At 49.1% G+C, this 19,082-nt stretch overlaps 2 protein-coding genes across 4 annotated transcripts; both read right to left on the minus strand.

Annotated features, from left to right (window-relative positions):
- Positions 1 to 8,947: 8,947 nt before the first annotated feature.
- Positions 8,948 to 11,339, minus strand: LOC140398914 (uncharacterized). Its single transcript, XM_072487893.1, has one exon. The coding sequence runs from the start codon at positions 10,898 to 10,900 to the stop codon at positions 9,020 to 9,022; it is 1,881 nt and encodes a 626-aa protein (XP_072343994.1). The 5' UTR covers positions 10,901 to 11,339; the 3' UTR covers positions 8,948 to 9,019.
- Positions 11,203 to 19,080, minus strand: LOC140398913 (uncharacterized). Of its 3 annotated transcripts, none has more exons than XM_072487890.1 (2): positions 13,074 to 19,080; positions 11,203 to 11,268 (listed from the first exon to the last, which is right to left on the minus strand). In XM_072487890.1, exons 1-2 carry the CDS (start codon positions 18,617 to 18,619, stop codon positions 11,235 to 11,237), a joined length of 5,580 nt encoding a protein of 1,859 aa, XP_072343991.1. In that variant the 5' UTR covers positions 18,620 to 19,080; the 3' UTR covers positions 11,203 to 11,234. The 3 variants fall into 3 exon arrangements, with proteins under 3 accessions (XP_072343991.1, XP_072343993.1, XP_072343992.1); XM_072487892.1 differs by lacking the exon at positions 11,203 to 11,268 and adding an exon at positions 11,335 to 11,400; XM_072487891.1 differs by lacking the exon at positions 11,203 to 11,268 and adding an exon at positions 11,346 to 11,403.
- Between the last annotated feature and the right edge of the window lie 2 nt (positions 19,081 to 19,082).

The following is a 19,082-nucleotide window of genomic DNA, read 5'->3' on the forward strand; positions in this document are numbered from 1 at the left end:
CAGACACGGGGAGAACATGCAAACTCCACACAGCCAGTCACCCGAGGCCGGAATCGAACCCGGGTCCCTGGTGCTGTGAAGCGGCACTGTGCCGACATGCCGCACGCACCCCGTAGCCTTAATCCTGCTCCTAATTTGTAGGATTTTTACGGTTCGCCATTTCAGTTGGGCAACACCGGGTCAGCTGCTCAGGATAAGGGAGCAGGCCAATTAGGATGGAGGTGAGGCAGAATGCCTGCACTCGGAGGTTGATGAAGCTTTGGTACTCTCCACCCCAGAGAGCTGAGGAGGCGTGGCCGAGGGTCTCGGCAGCAGCTGAGCATGGATTGAGGGGGGGGGGGGGGGGGGGAGTGGAGCCGGGCACCATTGCGGAGGTGGTAACGGAGCGGCCTCAGCAGTGGCGCAGGCATGGGGTCGGAACCTCATCTTGGGGAGGGGGGGGGGGAGAGTCGTGGAATGTGACACCGAGGTTGAGACTGGCTCGGCCTGTCGCCAAGGAGAGGGATGGCGTCGGTCGCTATGGACACGGAGTTTGGAACGGGAACCGGAAACAATGACTTCAGTCTTCCCAATATTCCATTGGAGGAACTTTCTGACTTTCTGCTCATCCAGTCCTGGATGTCGGATAAGGTTCGGAGCTAAGCAAATGCACTGTCACAGTTCCAACACAGGAAAACCTACGCAGAGCAAGATCCCAACAATGTGTTCATTTTTTACAAATAAATTTAGAGTGCCCAATTCATTTTTTCCAATTAAGGGGCAATTTAGCGTGGCCAATCCACCTACCCTGCACATCTTTGGTTTGTGGGGGTGAATCCCACGCAGACACGGGGAGAATGTGCAAACTCCACACGGACAGTGACCCAGAGCCGGTATCGAAACTGGCACCTCGGCGCCGTGAGGCAGCAGTGCTAACCCACAGTGCTGCCCGTGGTTGACCTATTTTGAGGAGCAATGAGGGCTGGGCAATAAATGCCGGGTCAGACAGCGACACCTACATCCCGTGAATGAATTTTAATTTTTTTAAAAATCTGCCGCCCACGGACAGTGACCCAGGGCCGGGATTGAACCTGGGACCTAGGCGCCGTGAGGCAGCGAGGTGTTCATGACAGGATCATCTTCGAAATGGCAAACCCCTGGAGGGGTCTTTTACATCTATTCCAGTTGACGGATGGGTGGGTGGGGGGGGGGGGGGCTCAGCTCATAACATAAGACGACACGCCTGGTTGTGCATCGTTCACTCGGTGCTCTGCCGAGCCTGCCTGATCCAGGATGTTTCTGCTTGAGAGGAGGGGGATGCGCGGGGTAGTTTTCCCAACTAGGCCACACTCCTAATTACCCTTTAAGAAATGGGTGTTTATGAGATGGCTGCAGTGATGTCAGAGAGTGGGTGGAGCTGGGCTGTCTGTCTGTTTTACTTTCGCTTTGGGCTGTCGGCTACAGGGTTTATTTTAGTTTCGTTTCATCATTTGCGAGTTTAAAAGTGATAACTGCTCTCAGTGGTGAATTTAAACCTGATCTCTGTGTTTAAAAAGGTCTTTTAACTTATGGATGTTAATAAGGAAAGATTGAGGCAGCACGGTGGCGCAGTGGGTTAGCCCTGTTGCCTCACGGGACCGAGGTCCCAGGTTCGATTCTGGGTCACTGTCCGTGTTGAGTTTGCACGTTCTCCCCGTGTCTGCGTGGGTTCCACCCCCACAACCCAAAGATGTGCAGGGTAGGTGGATTGGCCACACTAAATTGCCCCTTAATTGGAAAAAATTAATTGGATACTCTAAATTTATATATTTTTTAATTAGGTCAACCACATTGCTGTGGAATCACGGGTAGTCCAGGCCGGGTAAGGACGACAGACTTCCCTCCGTAAAGGGACATTAGTGAACCAGATGGGTTCTTAATGACAGTTGCTGATAGTTTTGTGTACGTCTGAGGCTAGGCCTATGTGCTTATACTTGTGGGACGTGGAATAATGTCGAAAAATGTGGCATCCATCATGAGAAAAGACCAGGTAATGTTTTTAGTGATGTTGGTTGAGGAATAAATATTGGCCCCATCCCAAAAGACTAGGAGAACTCCTTTCCCCTCACAGCAGTCATGGAATCTTCTGCTGTCACCTGAGAGAGCCTCAGTTTTGCGGAACGTTCAATGGTGCGCAATACTTCACTGGGGTATCGAAAGCTCAGGATTTGCTCTGTAGACTCTGGAGTGCTTTCGAAGCGCAAAACACTGCGACTCCGGGACTGGAGTGTTGCCCGCTTAGCGACCGGTCGCTCCTCCGCATGTCCCCCTCCCTCTCCCCAACCGATTGACGGTAACCCCACAGGCCTGGTTGAAGCCACCCCCTCCGCGCCTCACTTACGATGATCAAGCTACCTACTCTCTCACCTTGCATCTTGCCCTGCCTACCCTCCTCCCCCCTCAGAATGGGACAGCCTTCCTGATCAGCTGACATCCTTTGCATCGGGGAGTTGGAAACGAGAGAAGCCACCAGCGACGTGACGCATTTTGGCGACTCGCCAAGGCTCCTTCGACGGGAATCTCCCAAACCTGCCACCTCTGCCACTGGAAGGATAAGGGCGGAAGGCGCCCGGAAACAACTGTCTACAAAGCTCCCCCCCACTCCCCCACCTCCACCCCGCCCCCCCAATCCCATGTTAAGTAATGGGTTAAGAGATATTGCAATTAGTTGTCTCATTTATGTTAAGTATCCATTAATTGACACTGATATGTAAAGGGGCTTCAGGTGGCCTCTGTCGGGTGATGTATAGTGAGAGTTTTGTGCAAAGGCTGTTGGAATGAAATAAATGTGTGTTTGTGAAAAAGAAACAGAACTTTAGACTCTTCATATCACAGCAACTAAAACGTCTAACAATTGGTAGCAGAGGATGGTCGCTGTGTAAATGTGAAGGGTTGAAAGATACAACTTTTCCAGATCAAACCAAGGAGTGAGTGAGAAACGAAGAAAAAAAAAGGGATATATGGCTGAACCGAGGATAAAGATGGCTGGATATGACTATCCTCCCTTATTTTCTGAAAGGGAATCGTACGGCCAATGGAGAAGTGCAGTAGTTATGTGGACTAAAGTAACTGCTTTGGGAAAGAGAAAACAAGGTATGGCATTGGCTCTTTCTCTACCATATGGCAGTAAAATCCGAAACAAAGTGCTTTCTGAGCTGGAATTGGAAGAGTTAGACTCAGAAGGTCTGGAGACTTTATTACATTATACGGATAAGATTTATAAGAAAGATGACTTGTTAAGTGCGTATGAAGCATGGTTAGATTTTGATAAGTTCTGGAAAATGGAGGATATCTCCATGGAAGACTATATAATGGAATTTGGCAGACTATATCAAAGGCTGCAGAAACACAACCTGGAATTTCCACAGTCTGTGTTGGCCTTTAAGTTACTTGACTGTGCTAGAGTGAGCAACATGGATAGGCTCCTGGTTTTGACAGGAGTTCAGTTTACTGATAAGGATACCTTATTCGAACAGATGACAAAAGCTTTACAAAGGTTTCTGGGGAAACATTCGATTTCGATGGCTCTGATGACCCAAATAGGTCAGCCTGCAATAAGGCAGAATATGGAAGATACACTACTAACAGGATGGCGAAATCGTATGGCTACGAACAGGGCTCAAGACTATAGAAGGAGACCGAGACAAGGAAATTATGAAGACAGAAGCCCAGTTAGAACCTACAATAGGAAGATGAACCCCAGAAATGCACGGGGCATGATAAATCGATGTTTTCGATGTGACTCTCAATACCATTATGCTTTCAACTGTCCAACTCGTTATGATAGTGTTTGAAGCGACACATGACACGGAAGAGTCAGAAGAGGAAAAAGATAGTGACCAGAAAGAAGGCATTGTCCTATTGACAAGCAGTTTTACGCCGGTAATGAGGGCGTTGGTTGCAGAATCCTTCAACTGTGCTGTATTGGACAGTGGCTGCTCATCTACTGTGTGTGGAATTGACTGGTTAAAATGTTACCTGGACTCTCTGAATGCTGAAAATCGTAACAAGGTTAAGGAATTTGAAAGTTCCACAAGTTTCAGGTTTGGGCATGATAATATACTGAAGTCGCTGAAAAGAGTGGTGATCCCTTGCAATATTGCCGCAGTGAATCATTTCATTAGCACGGATGTTGTATCAAGTGAGATACCTTTGCTTCTGAGCAGACCGTCGATGAAGAAAGCACACATGGAACAGGATAAGGCAACAGTTTTTGGAAAGACGGTGGACTTACAATTTACACAGTCGGGACACTATTGTATTCCATTACTGACAAATAATATTTCAAGTAGAGTGGTTAAGGATGTGTTAATGGCAGTTGAAAATGGGACTTTAGCTGATAAAAAGCTTGTGGTATTAAAACTGCATAGGCAATTTGCACATCCGTCTCCTCGGAGGCAGAAAAATTTATTAAAGGATGCAGGGGTAAGGGATGACGACTATACTAAACTGATAGAACAGGTTAGTGACTGCTGTGAAGTTTGTAGGAAGTACAGAAGGACACCAGCATGACCGATAGTAACCCTACCTTTGGCCAGGGATTTTAAAGACATGTGGCCATGGACCTTAAGATCTAAGATAAAACAAATAATATATTTATTTTGCATTTTGTAGATTTAGCAACCACATTTAGTCAATCAACGATTGTACGAAGTAAAGAAAAGAGAGTAATTCTGGATCAAATCGTGGAAAAATGGATAGGGACAGGAATGGGTCCACCGGCAAAATTCCTTACGGACAATGGGGGAGAATTTGCTAATGATGAGTTTAGGGATATGTGTGAAAACATGAATATCAGAGTTATGAATACGGCTGCAGAAAGCCCATTTGGTAATGGTGTCTGTGAAAGAAATCATGCTGTCATCGATGACATGCTTTGGAAAAGTTTGGCAGATCGACCAAATTGCAGGCTAAATTCAGCTTTAGCATGGGCAGTACATGCAAAGAATTCATTGCAGATAGTTGGGGGCTATAGTCCTTATCAATTAGTGTTTGGTAGAAATCCTAAAATTCCGTCCATTTTGGATGACCAGCCTCCAGCTTGGGAGGGGACTACAATTAGCTCTGATTTTGCTGAACATTTAAATGCATTACATAGCAGTAGAAAAGTTTTTTTGGAAGCCGAAGCCTCTGAAAGAATTTGCAGAGCTTTAAGACATAACGTACGGCCATCAGATGCCGTTTTTAAGCAAGGAGGTATGGTCTACTATAAGAGAGACAATTCTAATGAATGGAAAGGCCCAGAGAAGATCATAGGCATAGATGGCAAAACAATTATTTTGCAACATGGTAATCAAACTGTTAGGGTACATTCATCAAGGATAATGGGTACAGATTACAAATTTTCAAATTTAGACAGAGCACACAGACATGATGAGGAACCAGAGTCATCTGGTACGCATGTGTTACAGAACTATGAGGACCAATTAACTGATATAGACAGGGTTTCTGTGGGGGGAACACAACACTTCTGGTGAATTAGAACAGACCATTTTTCCGAAAGGGAAACTGCCAAAAGTTGGTAGAAAAGTGACATACTTGCCTGAAGGCTCTAGTCAATGGAAGGATGCAACTGTTATTAGTAGAGCAGGGAAGGCCACTGGAAAGTATAAACATTGGTTGAATGTACAGCATTCAGGGGAAGGAGTCAAGACAATAGATTGGGAAAACAAAGTTCAAAAATGGAGGGCACAGAAATGCAGTGCCAGTTCAGATAGTACATTGGATAGTGAACGGGTCCACAGGAAAAGGTCGAGAACTATTGACAGGACATCCCACAGCAGAAGGGAAAGATCAAGCAGTAGCAGTACAGAATGAGATACCAGGCGGGAGAGGGACGTAGTTTATCAAGGTCTCGGAACATGAGTAAGACTACGAATACTAATAGGAGTAGAAGCCCACAGGCACGTGAGATTTTGGTGGCTTCAAATAAATTCGATGAAAAAGTTATCAAAGAAGCTAAACAGCAAGAATTGCATAGTTGGAGTGAATTTGGGGTATACACGGAAGTACCGGATAGGGGACAAAGAGCTCTATCCCACAGATGGATTTGCAGGGAAAAGGTTCTTCCGGATGGAACTTATAAGGATAGGCCAGGCTTGTGGCAAGGGGATTTGAAGAAAACTTAGAAGATCAGGATTTAAGGGTAGATTCACCTGCAGCAGGAAAGGTTATTTTAAAGATCTTCTTGGCTCTATTAGCCACAAAGGCGTGGAAATGCAAATCTATAGCTATAAAAGCTACCTTTTTGCAGGGGCATCAGCTCCAGAGAGACATTTTTCTCCGTTCTCCTAAAGAAGCATCTAACACAGAAGGGGTACTCTGGAAGTTGAACAAATGTGTATATGGATTAAATGATGCATCTAGAGTCTGGTATTTTTTTGGAAAGGTCAGTTTTGTTAAAGCTAAGCTGTTGCCAGTTGAAAGGAAATCCTGCAATGTTTTACTGGCACTATAAAGGAAATCTTTCTGGCATTTTTATGATGCATGTCGATGATTTTCTGTGGGGTGGGACTAGTGATTTTGAAGCTATTGTAATCTCTGGTTTGAAGAAAGAATTCACGGTTGGAAGTCAGGCTTCCGGTGCATTTAAATATATTGGACTGGAAATTGGACAGACTAAGTTAGGGGCAACTTTACGTCAGCAATCTTATTTGGAAAGCATTAGCTCAATAGCAATTAGTCGTGCCTGGGTTTCACAAAAAGACGTAATGGTTTCAAAGATAGAAAAAGAGCAACTGCGAAGTTTAATTGGGCAATTGAACTGGTTAGGTAGACAGACTAGACCGGACATGAGTTTTGATGTCTTAGAGTTGAGTACAAAAATGAATGATCCCAAAGTGGAAGACATAATAAGAGCAAATAAAGTGTTGGCTAAACTAAAAATGCAGGAGTGTGTTTTGAAGTTCCCGGTTTTAGATGACCTTAGGCACTTAAAACTCATAGTTTATAGTGCTGCGTCCTACGCAAATTTATGTGATGGGGTTTCAAGCGCAGGAGGTTTTATAATTTTCCTTTTGGGGAACAATGGTAAATGTTGCCCGCTTGTGTGGGAAACAAAGAAAATAAGGAGAGTGGTAAAAAGCACTTTGGCTGCTGAGACGGTGGATATGGCCTTTTATATAAGTCTGATATTGACAAAAATTTTGGGATTAGGGTAATATACCTACTGACTGTCACATTGACAATAAATCCCTGTGGGAAAATGTGCACTCTACAAAAAGTGTCAATGAAAAGAGGTTACGGATAGACATCGCAAGTTTGAAGCAGATGTTGGACAGAGGAGAAATAACAAAAATTAAATGGGTCGAGAGGAGCTATCAACTGTCAGACTGTTTTACGAAAAGAGTGGCAAGTTCACAGAAACTTTTGGATATTGTTAATGAAGGGCGCTTGTTTCTGTGACTTTTTTTTTCTTTCTCTTCCAAACAAAAAAAAGGGGGAAATCATGTGTGTGTTTTTGAATTTCTTGAAATTTTGTTTTCACTTAATTATTTTTTTCTCCAAGGAAGGGGAGACTGTTAAGCAATGGGTTAAGAGACGTTGCAATTAGTTGTCTCATTTATGTTAAGTATCCATTAATTGACACTGATATGTAAAGGGGCTTCAGGTGGCCTCTGTCGGGTGATGTATAGTGAGAGTTTTGTGCAAAGGCTGTTGGAAGGAAATAAATGTGTGTTTGTGAAAAAGGAACAGAACTTTAGACTCTTCATATCACAGCAACTAAAATGTCTAACATCCCACCCCCCGAGCCCCACTCACCATCCTAACTTGGAAATATATCATCATTCCTACACTGTCCATGGGTTAAAACCCTGGAACTCCCTCCCTAACAGTACTTAGGGTGTACCTACCACATGGCGACCACAGCGGTTCGAGAAGGCAGCTCACCCACGACCTTCTCGAGTGGCAATTAAGAATGGGTAACAAATACTGGGTCTGAGCCAGCGACGTCAAAAAACATGCACACAAGTTCCTCGAGACAGACCCCACCAGTAGAATTTGGACTGCCACTGCAAGAGTGGGCCCGGCTAGTTAGGTTCAGGACGAGACTGTGCCCCCCCCCTAGTGCAGCCAAGTTCCGCCACCGGGGTCTCTGTACAATCACCTCAGGGCTCTGCTGCGCTGCGGAGGAGAGTCCCCTCTAAAGAGTAAGTGGCAGGCTGATCAGCCTAAACTCGGCAAACGAGGAAGTGAGCCTTGGCTAGAGGCCATCGCATCCACTAAATAAACAGTATCATAGATCATAGAATTTACAGTGCAGAAGGAGGCCATTCGGCCCATCGAGTCTGCACCGGCCCTTTGAAAGAGCACCCTACCCAAGACCACACCTCCACCCTATCCCCGTAACCCAGCAACCCCACCCAACACTAAGGGCAATTTTAAACACTAAGGGCAATTTATCATGGCCAATCCACCTAACCTGCACATCTTTGGACTGTGGGAGGAAACCGGAGCACCCGGAGGAAACCCACGCACACACGGGGAGGATGTGCAGACTCCGCACAGACAGTGACCCAAGCCGGGAATCGAACCTGGGACCCTGGAGCTGTGAAGCAATTGTGCTATCCACAATGCTACCGTGCTGCCCCTACAGCTACAGAGGACTTGACCCATCAGTAACAAACTAACTCCCCGCCAAACCACCCCCCCTCGTCCCGCACCCCCCCCCCCCCACCTCAAACCAAATCCCTCCAAGAAAGAAATAGTGATAAATGACCAACACTCAGGTAATGGGAATGACCTTTGCATCTTCATTTGGTGCCCGTTTATTGAAGGTTAAGAGACTTAGTAAGGCGCAGCTCACTCATTGTAAGAATAGCCAGCTCATGTTGCCCTTTTTATTACAAGTTTTAAGTCAAGTTATTAGGGTGTAGCTTCCTCATCTTAAATGAAACTAGAATAAACCTGGGGGGGGGGGGGGGGGGGGGGGGTGATGATGGGGAGAGAGGGAGGGGTGAAAGGGGGTTGGAGGGGGGTCATTTGGAGAAAACTAGTACCACTATGGACAGGGAACTACAGTTTGCTTCTGTTTGGCTTGCTTCTCGTTCCAGGTCCAGGAGTATGAGTCGAACGCCTGGTGAAAGGCCGGATTCTTCATGGCAGCCTCGAACCTCTTCTGCATGTTCTGCCTCCTCTTTAACTTTACCTCCTTGATTTTCTTCAGGTGGGCTTTCTTGGATGATTCCTTCCCGTCTTCCTTGTCCGTGTCCTTGGCCGCCTCCGCGTCTCGCTGCTTGGCGGCCGCTTCACGAGCCGCCGCCTTGGCGGCCTCTTTCGCCTCGGCCTTGCCGGCCGCCTTGGCGGCCTCCTTCCCCTCCTCCTCCGTGTCGGGCGGAGGGCTGGCCGACTCCCCCGCCGGGGAGGCCTGAGAGGCCGACTTGGGGCTCTGCGGCCCCTGACTCCCGCCGCCCTCCCCCTCGCCCTTGCCTTCAATGGGGTAACCAGCCTCGTCCAGATTGGCCTCGTCTCCGTAACCCTGGGCCATGGATATGAACTTGTTGCGGTAATAGGCAGCAATGATCCCTTTGCTCTTGGCCGAGAGAAGGGGTGAGTCCACCAGCTTGTTGATGGCTTGGAAAATGATGACTGGCGTGGCCACCGTGTTCTTGCATTCTTCATACTCTGGCGCCAAGTACTGGGCAAACGTGTTGGTGTTGGTCATAATGGCCAGGAAATCATCAAAGCACACTTCCTTGCCCGAGTTAACTTCTGTGCATTTCATCTCGTTAGGGATTAAGGGGTTCTTTAGGTATATCTGTACTTCGGACATCATATTCAGTAGACTATTGACATCGATGCAATCTTGCTTGTCTCTGCAGAACATGTTGAAGATATCGCGGAAAGCTTTGACCTGCTCCTCTGTTGGAGGAGTCTCTTTGTACTCCTCGTCTGGCTCCAGGATATCAACATAAGTGGCTAGGCTGTAAATCGTTTGCCCCAGGAACATGGGGGGGGGGACGTGCTGCTTATGGCAGACATCGAGCTTCTTGCTCTTGATCTTAGCCCCTTTCTTCTTCATGTAGTAATAGCGGATGATTTTACGGGTGGTGTCCTCCGGGAGCATCTGGGTCTGGATGAACTTGGACAGGATTTCGAAGAACACGGTGTTGTCCACGGACCCGGTCTGCGGCTGGGAGCCCTCACAGCGCTCTGGCAGCTCCCTGTAGAAGAGGAAGAAGAGCCTGGTGCTTGTCACCAGGTTCAGGAAGTCTTCGAAATTCGCCTCGCCATCACCGTCAGAATCCAAGGCCTCCAGGATATTGTAAATGTCTACCTCCGCCACGGGTATCTCCAGGGCCGCCAGCGCCGATTTAAGGTTGGGAATGTTAATGATGTTCTTGTCACCCTGCGTGAACTGCTTGAAGACCTCATTAAATGCCTCCCGTTGGTTTGGTGTTAGAGGAGGCTCCTCGGGTGTCGCTTCCTCTTCCTCCTCCTCCTCTTCCTCCTCCTCCTCCTCCCCAAAGGGTGGCATCTCGCACACTGAGCCGTCCGACGACCCCTCCTCGGGCGACGGGGACTTCTTGTCCCGGTCCAGCTTCTGCTCCACCTGCTCCATCACCTTCTCCATGATGGCAGCCACTTCCGCCACCACCTTGTTGACCAGCTCCTCCACCTTTTTGCCCATCTCCTCCTCTGTGTTCAGCGCACTCTCCGCCACCTTGTCGAGCGTCTCGTTCATGGTGTCCACCACCGTCTGCTGGATCTTCTCCTTGTTCTCCTGCTTCCACTTCTCCACCATCCTGTCCATCACCCGCTCCATCATCCTGTCCATCACCTTGTCCACCACTTTCTCCATCACCTTCCCCAGTCCCACCACCGCATCTTTCTGTGAAGGGGTTTCAGCCACTGTCGTCTCTTGCTTTCCCTCTTTCTCCATTGTTTGGTTATATATTTTTTGTTTCCCTTTCCGGTAAGCTTCTTGAGGAATCTAAAAGAATTCTCCTTTTCTTTTGCTGCGTCTGTCTTTGAGGAGATCTTCACACCCAAACCTGGTCTCTCACAAGACTCATTGCTACTTCTGTTTGGAAACAAGCTACTGTCTGGTCGTTGGGTCGAGAGTCTGCTGCCTGCCTGACTGAGTCACTTCATTCAGTGTTTGGGAATTGACTTCCGGCTATCGGGTCCATACGACAACATCAAACGTGGCTGGGTCCAGTCCTGTCCACCATGGACGTCCCACTCAGAGGTCTTCCTCAGCTCGGTCCTTACAATCATGAGGGCATTTGTGTTTGGCTTGGATTCTTTCTGCGGGAAAGGGGCAGAAAACTTTGCTGCTCAGTGTCGGCATTGTATCCCCGGGGCCTTTTCCAGCACCTGGACATGGGGAGGGCTATGATGTCTTGGTGTGTTTTGTGACCTCAGGCAGTGATGTGTTATCTGCTGGGGGGAGGGGGGGTGCAAAGTCAAAAGGATGTGATTCACATGATACCCATCCCGTTCAGTCACACACACACATACAAACACACATGTTTCTCCCTGCCTGCCTGCATCACCCCCGCCCTCCCCAACACCACCCAATCCCCGAGCAACTCTTCCCTTTTGCCCGACCCGCGCTCCCTCTGCCCCATCCTCCCGCACCCCGCCCCAAAAAAACTTTCAACCCCCTTCTCAGCACCCAAGCCAGGTGTCGGTGCCAGGAACCCGCCGAGTGGTCGGGGCATGGCGGTAGCCAGGAAGGACACCGCACGCGTGTGGATGCGGTGTGTTGGCAGAGCTGGGGTTGGCGGGCTCTCACGTTAACTCTGAGCTAGTCGTGCGGGTTGTGGCAGTGGTCTGGCAGTGCGCAGACGGGGGGAGTTTGGAAAAGCTTGCCTTGGCGTCTTGGGAACGCACGGCTGAAAATAACCAAACGTAGGGTCATTCATCACATTGCTGTTTGTGGGATCTGCCCCTGCGTAGATTGGGGCCCACCAATCCACAGGCGGGCCTGTGCCGTGGGGGCACTCTTTTCCCTCCGCCTTGGCCACAGCCTTCACCGTGGCCGACGCGTAAGAAACCCCCCCCCCCCGCGCATGCGCGGGGATGACGTCAGCAGCCGCTGACGTTCCCGCGCATGCGCGGACTTCCGCCGGCCGGCGAAGTCCTTTCGGCCCCCGGCTGCGTGGCACCAAAGGCCTTCCACGCCAGCCAGCGGAGCGGAAACCACTCCGGCACGGGCCTAGCCCCTCAAGGTGAGGGCTTGGCCCCTAAAGGTGCGGAGAAATCCGCACCTTTGGGGCGGCCCGACGCCGGAGTGGTTCCCGCCACTCCATCCCGCCGGGACCCCTGCCCCGCCGGGTAGGGGAGAATCACGGCCCTTATTTTTAACAGTGACCCCCCCCCCTCCCGATTTCTACATTCTCCCACAAGAGGAAACATCGTCTCCACATCCACTCTGTCACCACCCACTCAGGGTCCCTTGTGTCTCAATCAAGTTGCCCCTCACTCTCCTAAACTCCAGCAGATACAAGCCCAGCCTCTCCAACCTGTCCTCAAAAGACACCCCGCACATTCCGGGTATGAGTCTAATAAACCTTCTCTGAACTGCTTCCAATGCATTGACAGCCTTCCTTAAATAATGAGACTCATACTCTATGCAATGCTCCAGCTGTGGTGTCACCTGTGCCCTGCACGACTGAAGCATAAATGCACTTATATTTAACTCCCTTCGCAAATAAATTTCGATTATAAATTCCCCCATGTCAACATTTACAGTGGGTGCATCCTATGTGAGCATGTCACGCTGTACCTGCACATTCCCACCAGTAGTGGCGCTGTCACACCACATGCTGGCGCAGGAATTTCTAATGGAAACATTTGGCAGAAAATGGATGGGGTGGGTTAAGGTCGTTTATTAAGATTGTTTAATATTTTCAGATGCATGCGTGGCTAAGTCATAAAGTGAGGTAATAAAATGGGAGCCTTCTGGTGGCCGTTGACTGCCCATTTTCCGGTTGGCTGTTTATTACAGTCTGTCACTCATTCTGGCCCAGGACAAAAACCTCTCGGTCATAGCTCACACAGAACTAGATAGAAAAATCTCTCCTCCCATTCCCCGCTACACCACTCACTTCACTGTAGAAATTTTGCTCCTTCCTTTCTTTATCTGCTCCGCTCTTTTGTTTCGTTCTGCCTCCTCCATCTTCCAGGTCCACGAGTACTCGTTGAAGATTGTGTTGAAGTTGGGGTTCTGGAGGGCTTTTTGGAAGCGCTTCTCGTAGGCCTCCGCCCTCCTGTCTTGCTTAGTCTGCCTGCCCTGGTACTTGGCCGTGGCTGAGGCTGCGTCTGTCGTCTCAGCGTTGTCCCTCGGGCCCGCCTTCACGCCAAGGGGCATGGACGTCTCCCTCGACATTTTCCTCAATGCCTCATCTGCATTTGTGTAGGCCCGGACATTGACTCCTTCCTCAGATCCTCCAGTCGGGTGGTGGCGCTGCAGCAGCGAGCCCCTGAACTTCTGATGGTAGTAGTTTGTGATGTTGGCGCCCGCCCGGGCATTGAGCGCCAGGTGGTGAATGCTCTTCTCGATCACGTAGAAGAACAGCGCATCGGTGGTGAACAGCTCCGAGGTCTTCCACACCTGGCAGCCTGTGGCCTGCTGCTGGACAAGGAACTGGCTGAAGGTGCCCGTGTCGCTCATGATGCCCAGGAAATCGAGGAATGTCACTTCCCTCCCGTGGTTGACCGCCAGAAACTGCAAGGGGACGGGCACAAGTTGGTTTCTTACGTAGATTGACAGCGAGTTCATGACCTTCAGCAACGAGAAGCTATCGATGTTGTCTTGGTTATTTCTGTCAAAGAATTCGTAGAACTCCCGGAAGGCGTCGACCTGTTGCTGGGTAAGAGGGGACTCCACATAGTTTTCATCTGGTTCCAGGACGTCTACATAATGGACGAGACGGTGGAGATTTATCCCCAGGAATCTAGGCACCAGGCCATTACCAATTGCCTTCTTTTCCTTCGGGTCCTTGATGCCCACCCCCTTCTTCTTGGTGTAATAGTACCTGACAATGTGCTTGGTTGACTCCATGGAGAGTTTGCCCAGGCGCAGATTCTCTGCCAGTATTTTGAAAAATACCGCGTTGGTCAGCAGCCCCTTCTGGGAGCTCGAACAGTCGCAGATGTCGGGCAGCTGGGCGAAGTAGCGGAAGAACAGGTCGGTATCGGTGACAACCTCCAGGAAGTCCTCAAAGCATACCTGCCCGTCCCCGTTGGTGTCCAGGAGCCGCAGGAGCTCGCGGAGCTGCGCCTCGGCCAGCTCGACCTCCGCCGCGCGCAGCCCCACGCACAGGTTGTGGACGTCGATCACGTCGTGGGCGGGGGGCGCCGAGAAGAGCTTAAAAAGCTCGTAAAAGGCCTCCAGCTCCATCCGCACCAGGGACTGCCCCTTGTTCCGCCTGACAGATGGGCACTCGTGCAAGCGTTTCGTCTCATAGGAGGGGCACGCCGCCTTCTGGGTGTAAGTCAGCATTGCGGTGGTTGGCAGGCAGGGGGCTGCCAAAAGGGGTATGGAGACTGTGGGCAAGGTGGTGCTCGGGATTCGAGAGCTAGGCTGAAGAGGCCCGTACGCGTGGGATCTTGATGGGTAAGCGGGGATAGATGCACCAAGCTGCTTCACATCAGACTGTTCTCCCTTTGCCTTCTTCAGCAGCTGATCAATTCTGACCAGCGTATTCTTCCCCACATCGTCCTCTACCTTCGGAAATGTTCTCTGTTCCTCCTTTCCCACCAATCTCTTCATATCCACTGTCTCCTCCACTTTCTTCTGTTTGATATCCCCCTTGGCCACCCCGCGCTCCACACTTTGCAGTTCTTCCGTGCTTCTCTGTATATTCTTTCTTTCCAATGTCCTCCTCACACCCTCAGTCTTTCTCTTTGGGTCTTTTCCCGCCTTGGAATTCATCTCCTCCTGCTCCCTTGCCTTCCCCACTTCCTCGTTCCTCCCCCCCTCCACCTTACACAGCATCACTTCCTCCTCTCTCTTTCGCAACTGCCTATCTCTCCTCTTTCTCTCCTTTTTCTCCTTTCTTTCCATCATCTTATACAGCCTCTCTTCTTCAATCTTCATTTTCTTCTCCATTTCTTCTTCCATCTTCCATTTCATCTCTTGTTTAATCTTTTTTGTCACCTCCTCTTCCATCCGGAACTTTTCCTCTTCCAACTTGCGCTTTATCTCCTTTTCGATTTCATATTTCATTTCTTCTTCCAACTTTCGTTTCATCTCTTCTGTCATCTTCAGCTTCTCTTCCTCCATCCTCACTCTCATCTCTGCCTCCAGGTTCTGCTTCATTTTCTCCTCTAACTTAAGCCTCACCAATTCCTCCTCCAACCTGCGCACTATTTCATCCTCTATCTTGCTCTTCAATTTCATTCCCACTTTACTTTCCAAGTCTTCCTCTGTCTCGTACTCCACCTCTTCCTGATCCCATGCCTTCCTCAATTCTTCTCCCATTCTTCCCTCCTTTTCAGCTTTAATCCCTTCTCCCTCTTTCTCCTCACTCGGTTTCATCCTTTCCCCTGCCTGTCCCTTCTCCTCCCTTTCTCTCTCTGCTTCCTCACCTTCATTCCCCTCTTCCTCTGCCCTTTGCTGTCTTGTCTCTGCCTCTTTTGTTTCCATTCTCTCCTCCTCTCTCATCCCCTTTTTCTTTCCTTGTCCCATGCCTTCTTTCTCTTCCTCTCCTGTCCCCTCTCCCTCTTCCTCTCCCATCCTCTTACCTTCTTCCTCTCCTCGCGCCTCTCTCTCATCCTTTCCCATCCCCTCTCTCTCTTCCCCTCTCATTCCCTCTTCTTCTATTCTCTCCTCTTCCTCTTCTTCTATTCTCTCCTCTTCCTCTCCCATCTCTTTCTCATCCTCCACCATCCTCTCTTTCTCTTCCTCTCTTGTCCCCTCTCTCTCTTCCGTCCACTCTCTATCTTCCTCTTCCACCCTTCTCTTCTCTTCCTCTTTCATTATCTCTTTCTCTCCCAGTCTCTCCTTTTCTTCCTCTCCCATACCCCCTATCTCTTCCATCTCCTCTCTTTCTTCCTCTTCCATCTGCTCTCTCTCTTCCTTATCTGTCTTCTCTCTCCCTTCTTCTTCCATCTCTTCTTTCTCTTCCTCTTCTGACTCCTCTCTCTCTTCCTCTTCTGTCTCCTCTCTCTCTTCCTCTTCCATTTCCTCTCTCTCTTCCTCTCCCATCTTCTCTTCATCTCTCATCCCCCCTCTCTCTTCCTCTCCTATCTCTCCTTGCTCTTCCTCTCCCATCTCTTTCTTTTCTTCTTCTCCCATCCCCTCTCTCTCTTCCTCTTTCATTTCCTCTCTCTCTTCCTCTCCCATCTTCTCTTCGTCTCTCATCTCCGCTCTCTCTTCCTCTCCTATCTCTCCTTGCTCTTCCTCTCCCATCTCTTTCTTTTCTTCTTCTCCCATCCCCTCTCTCTCTTCCTCTTTCATTTCCTCTCTCTCTTCCTCGCCCATCTTCTCTTCATCTCTCATCCCCGCTCTCTCTTCCTCTCCTATCTCTCCTTGCTCTTCCTCTCCCATCTCTTTCTTTTCTACTTCGCCCATCTCCCCTCTCTCTTCCTCTTTCATTTCCTCTCTCTCTTCCTCGCCCATCTTCTCTTCATCTCTCATCCCCGCTCTCTCTTCCTCTCCTATCTCTCCTTGCTCTTCCTCTCCCATCTCTTTCTTTTCTACTTCGCCCATCCCCTCTCTCTCTTCCTCTTTCATTTCCTCTCTCTCTTCCTCTCCCATCTTCTCTTCATCTCTCATCCCCTCTCTCTCTTCCTCTTTCATTTCCTCTCTCTCTTCCTCACCCATCTTCTCTTCGTCTCTCATCCCCCCTCTCTCTTCCTCTCCTATCTCTCCTTGCTCTTCCTCTCCAATCTCTTTCTTTTCTTCTTCGCCCATCCCCTCTCTCTCTTCCTCTTTCATTTCCTCTCTCTCTTCCTCTCCCATCTTCTCTTCGTCTCTCATCCCCCCTCTCTCTTCCTCTCCTATCTCTCCTTGCTCTTCCTCTCCCATCTCTTTCTTTTCTTCTTCTCCCATCCCCACTCTCTCTTCCTCTTTCATTTCCTCTCTCTCTTCCTCTCCCATCTTCTCTTCATCTCTCATCCCCCCTCTCTCTTCCTCTCCTATCTCTCCTTGCTCTTCCTCTCCCATCTCTTTCTTTTCTTCTTCGCCCATCCCCTCTCTCTCTTCCTCTTTCATTTCCTCTCTCTCTTCCTCTCCCATCTTCTCTTCGTCTCTCATCCCCCCTCTCCCTTCCTCTCCTATCTCTCCTTGCTCTTCCTCTCCCATCTCTTTCTTTTCTTCTTCGCCCATCCCCTCTCTCTCTTCCTCTTTCATTTCCTCTCTCTCTTCCTCTTCCATCTTCTCTTCATGTCTCATCCCCCCTCTCTCTTCCTCTCCCATCTCTTCCTTTTCTTCTTCTCCCATCCCCTCTCTCTCTTCCTCTTTCATTTCCTCTCTCTCTTCCTCTCCCATTTTCTCTTCGTCTCTCATCCCCCCTCTCTCTTCCTCTCCCATCTCTTCTTTCTCTTCCTCTCCCATCTCTTTTTCTTCCTCTCTCTCCACCTCTTTTTCTTCCATCCCCTTTTTTTCTTCTTCTCCCATCCCCTCTTTCTCTTCCTCTCTCATCGCCCCTCTCTCTTCCTCTCCCATCCCTTTTTCTTCTTCTCCTACCTCTTCTTTCTCTTTCTCTCCCACCCCTTCTTTCTCTTCATCTCCCATCTTCTCTTTTTCGTCTTCTCCCAGTTCCTCTTTCTCTCCCACCTTATCTTTTTCTTCTTCTCCAATCATCTCCTTCTCTTCCTCTCCCATCCCCACTTCCTCTTCCTTGCCCATCTTATTCTCACCTTCCATCTCTTTTTCCTCCCCCTCTTCAGCCTTCTTTTTCTTCTCCTCTTCCAATTTCATTTTCTCTTCCTCTTCTACTTCCATCTTCTTTTCCATTTCTGTCCAGTTTTCCTCTTCCAATTCCACTGCCTCTTCCATATTCTTTCTCATCTCCTCCTGTTTGTCTTTGTCACCAAACCCTGTCTCCTCTTCAGATTGAGATTCCTGTGCCTCTTCATCCTCTTCATCCTCCTCTCCCCACTCAGCTTCCTCCCCCTCTTCCCTTTTCATTTCCTCTTCTTTCTCATCCACTTCCTTCTTTGCCTCCATATTATTACTCTCTTCCTCACTTTCCATCCTCTCTTCCTCATCTCTTCTCCACTCTGCACTTCCCCTGTCCTCCTCTTCCTCAGATTCTAGGTTGAAGATCTCTTCTTCCTCCTCCTCCTCCTCCACCTCATGCTCACTTTCTAGTAGGTTTGCATCTTCTTGCCACTCCACCTGTTCCATTACCCCCTGCTCTTCATTGCTCAATTCACTGCATATTTCTTCTTCGTCCTCCTCCTCCTCCAGCCTTTTCCTTTCCTTCTCCTCCTGCCATCTCCTGTCCTCCTCCTCCTGACGCCTCTTGGTTCCATCCTTTTTCACCTTCGAGCCTTTCTTCGAGCCTTTCTTCGATAAAGATGGCTCTTTACCCTCGTCAGGGTCAAACTGACAGACTTCTTCATCTTCATCGCCATCGTCGATCAGAAATTTATGTCGAGGTTCATTCTTCGTCATCGCCTTCCGTGTCTCCCTGGACTCCATAACCTCCTCCGCCTCTCTGACGTCCTTTCCTTTTCCCTGTGACTGAGGTTATTTTTCCGATGATACATTCACCAATTCACTTTGAAGATTAGCTTTTGTGTGATGCTGCCTGAAACTTTGACGAGGGTATTGGGGTGAACTGCCCTTGCTGTTGGAGTAGGCTTTCAATGTGCTGTTCTTAGTAAGAACTGAGCTTTCTTACGTGGAAGAATGCTTCGGGTACATGGCCTACGAGATTGCTCGCAGGGCCCAGAATCTATCGAGTTCCATGATGCTATTTCTCGAGAATCCCTGGCACGTGGCCATGGACTTAGTTAATTCATGGCATTCAACCTCAGTGCTGATGAACACCCTTTTGGTGCTGTCACACCCTGAGACCCAGGGTGAGGAGTATTCCAATCGTAGAACAGCGTGAAAGGTTCGCCTACATGCATGGGCTTCTTTTGTTGGCGGAGGAGGACCA

The sequence above is a fragment of the Scyliorhinus torazame genome, chromosome 22 (genome assembly GCF_047496885.1).
Source record: "Scyliorhinus torazame isolate Kashiwa2021f chromosome 22, sScyTor2.1, whole genome shotgun sequence".
NCBI classification, from domain to species: domain Eukaryota; kingdom Metazoa; phylum Chordata; class Chondrichthyes; order Carcharhiniformes; family Scyliorhinidae; genus Scyliorhinus; species Scyliorhinus torazame.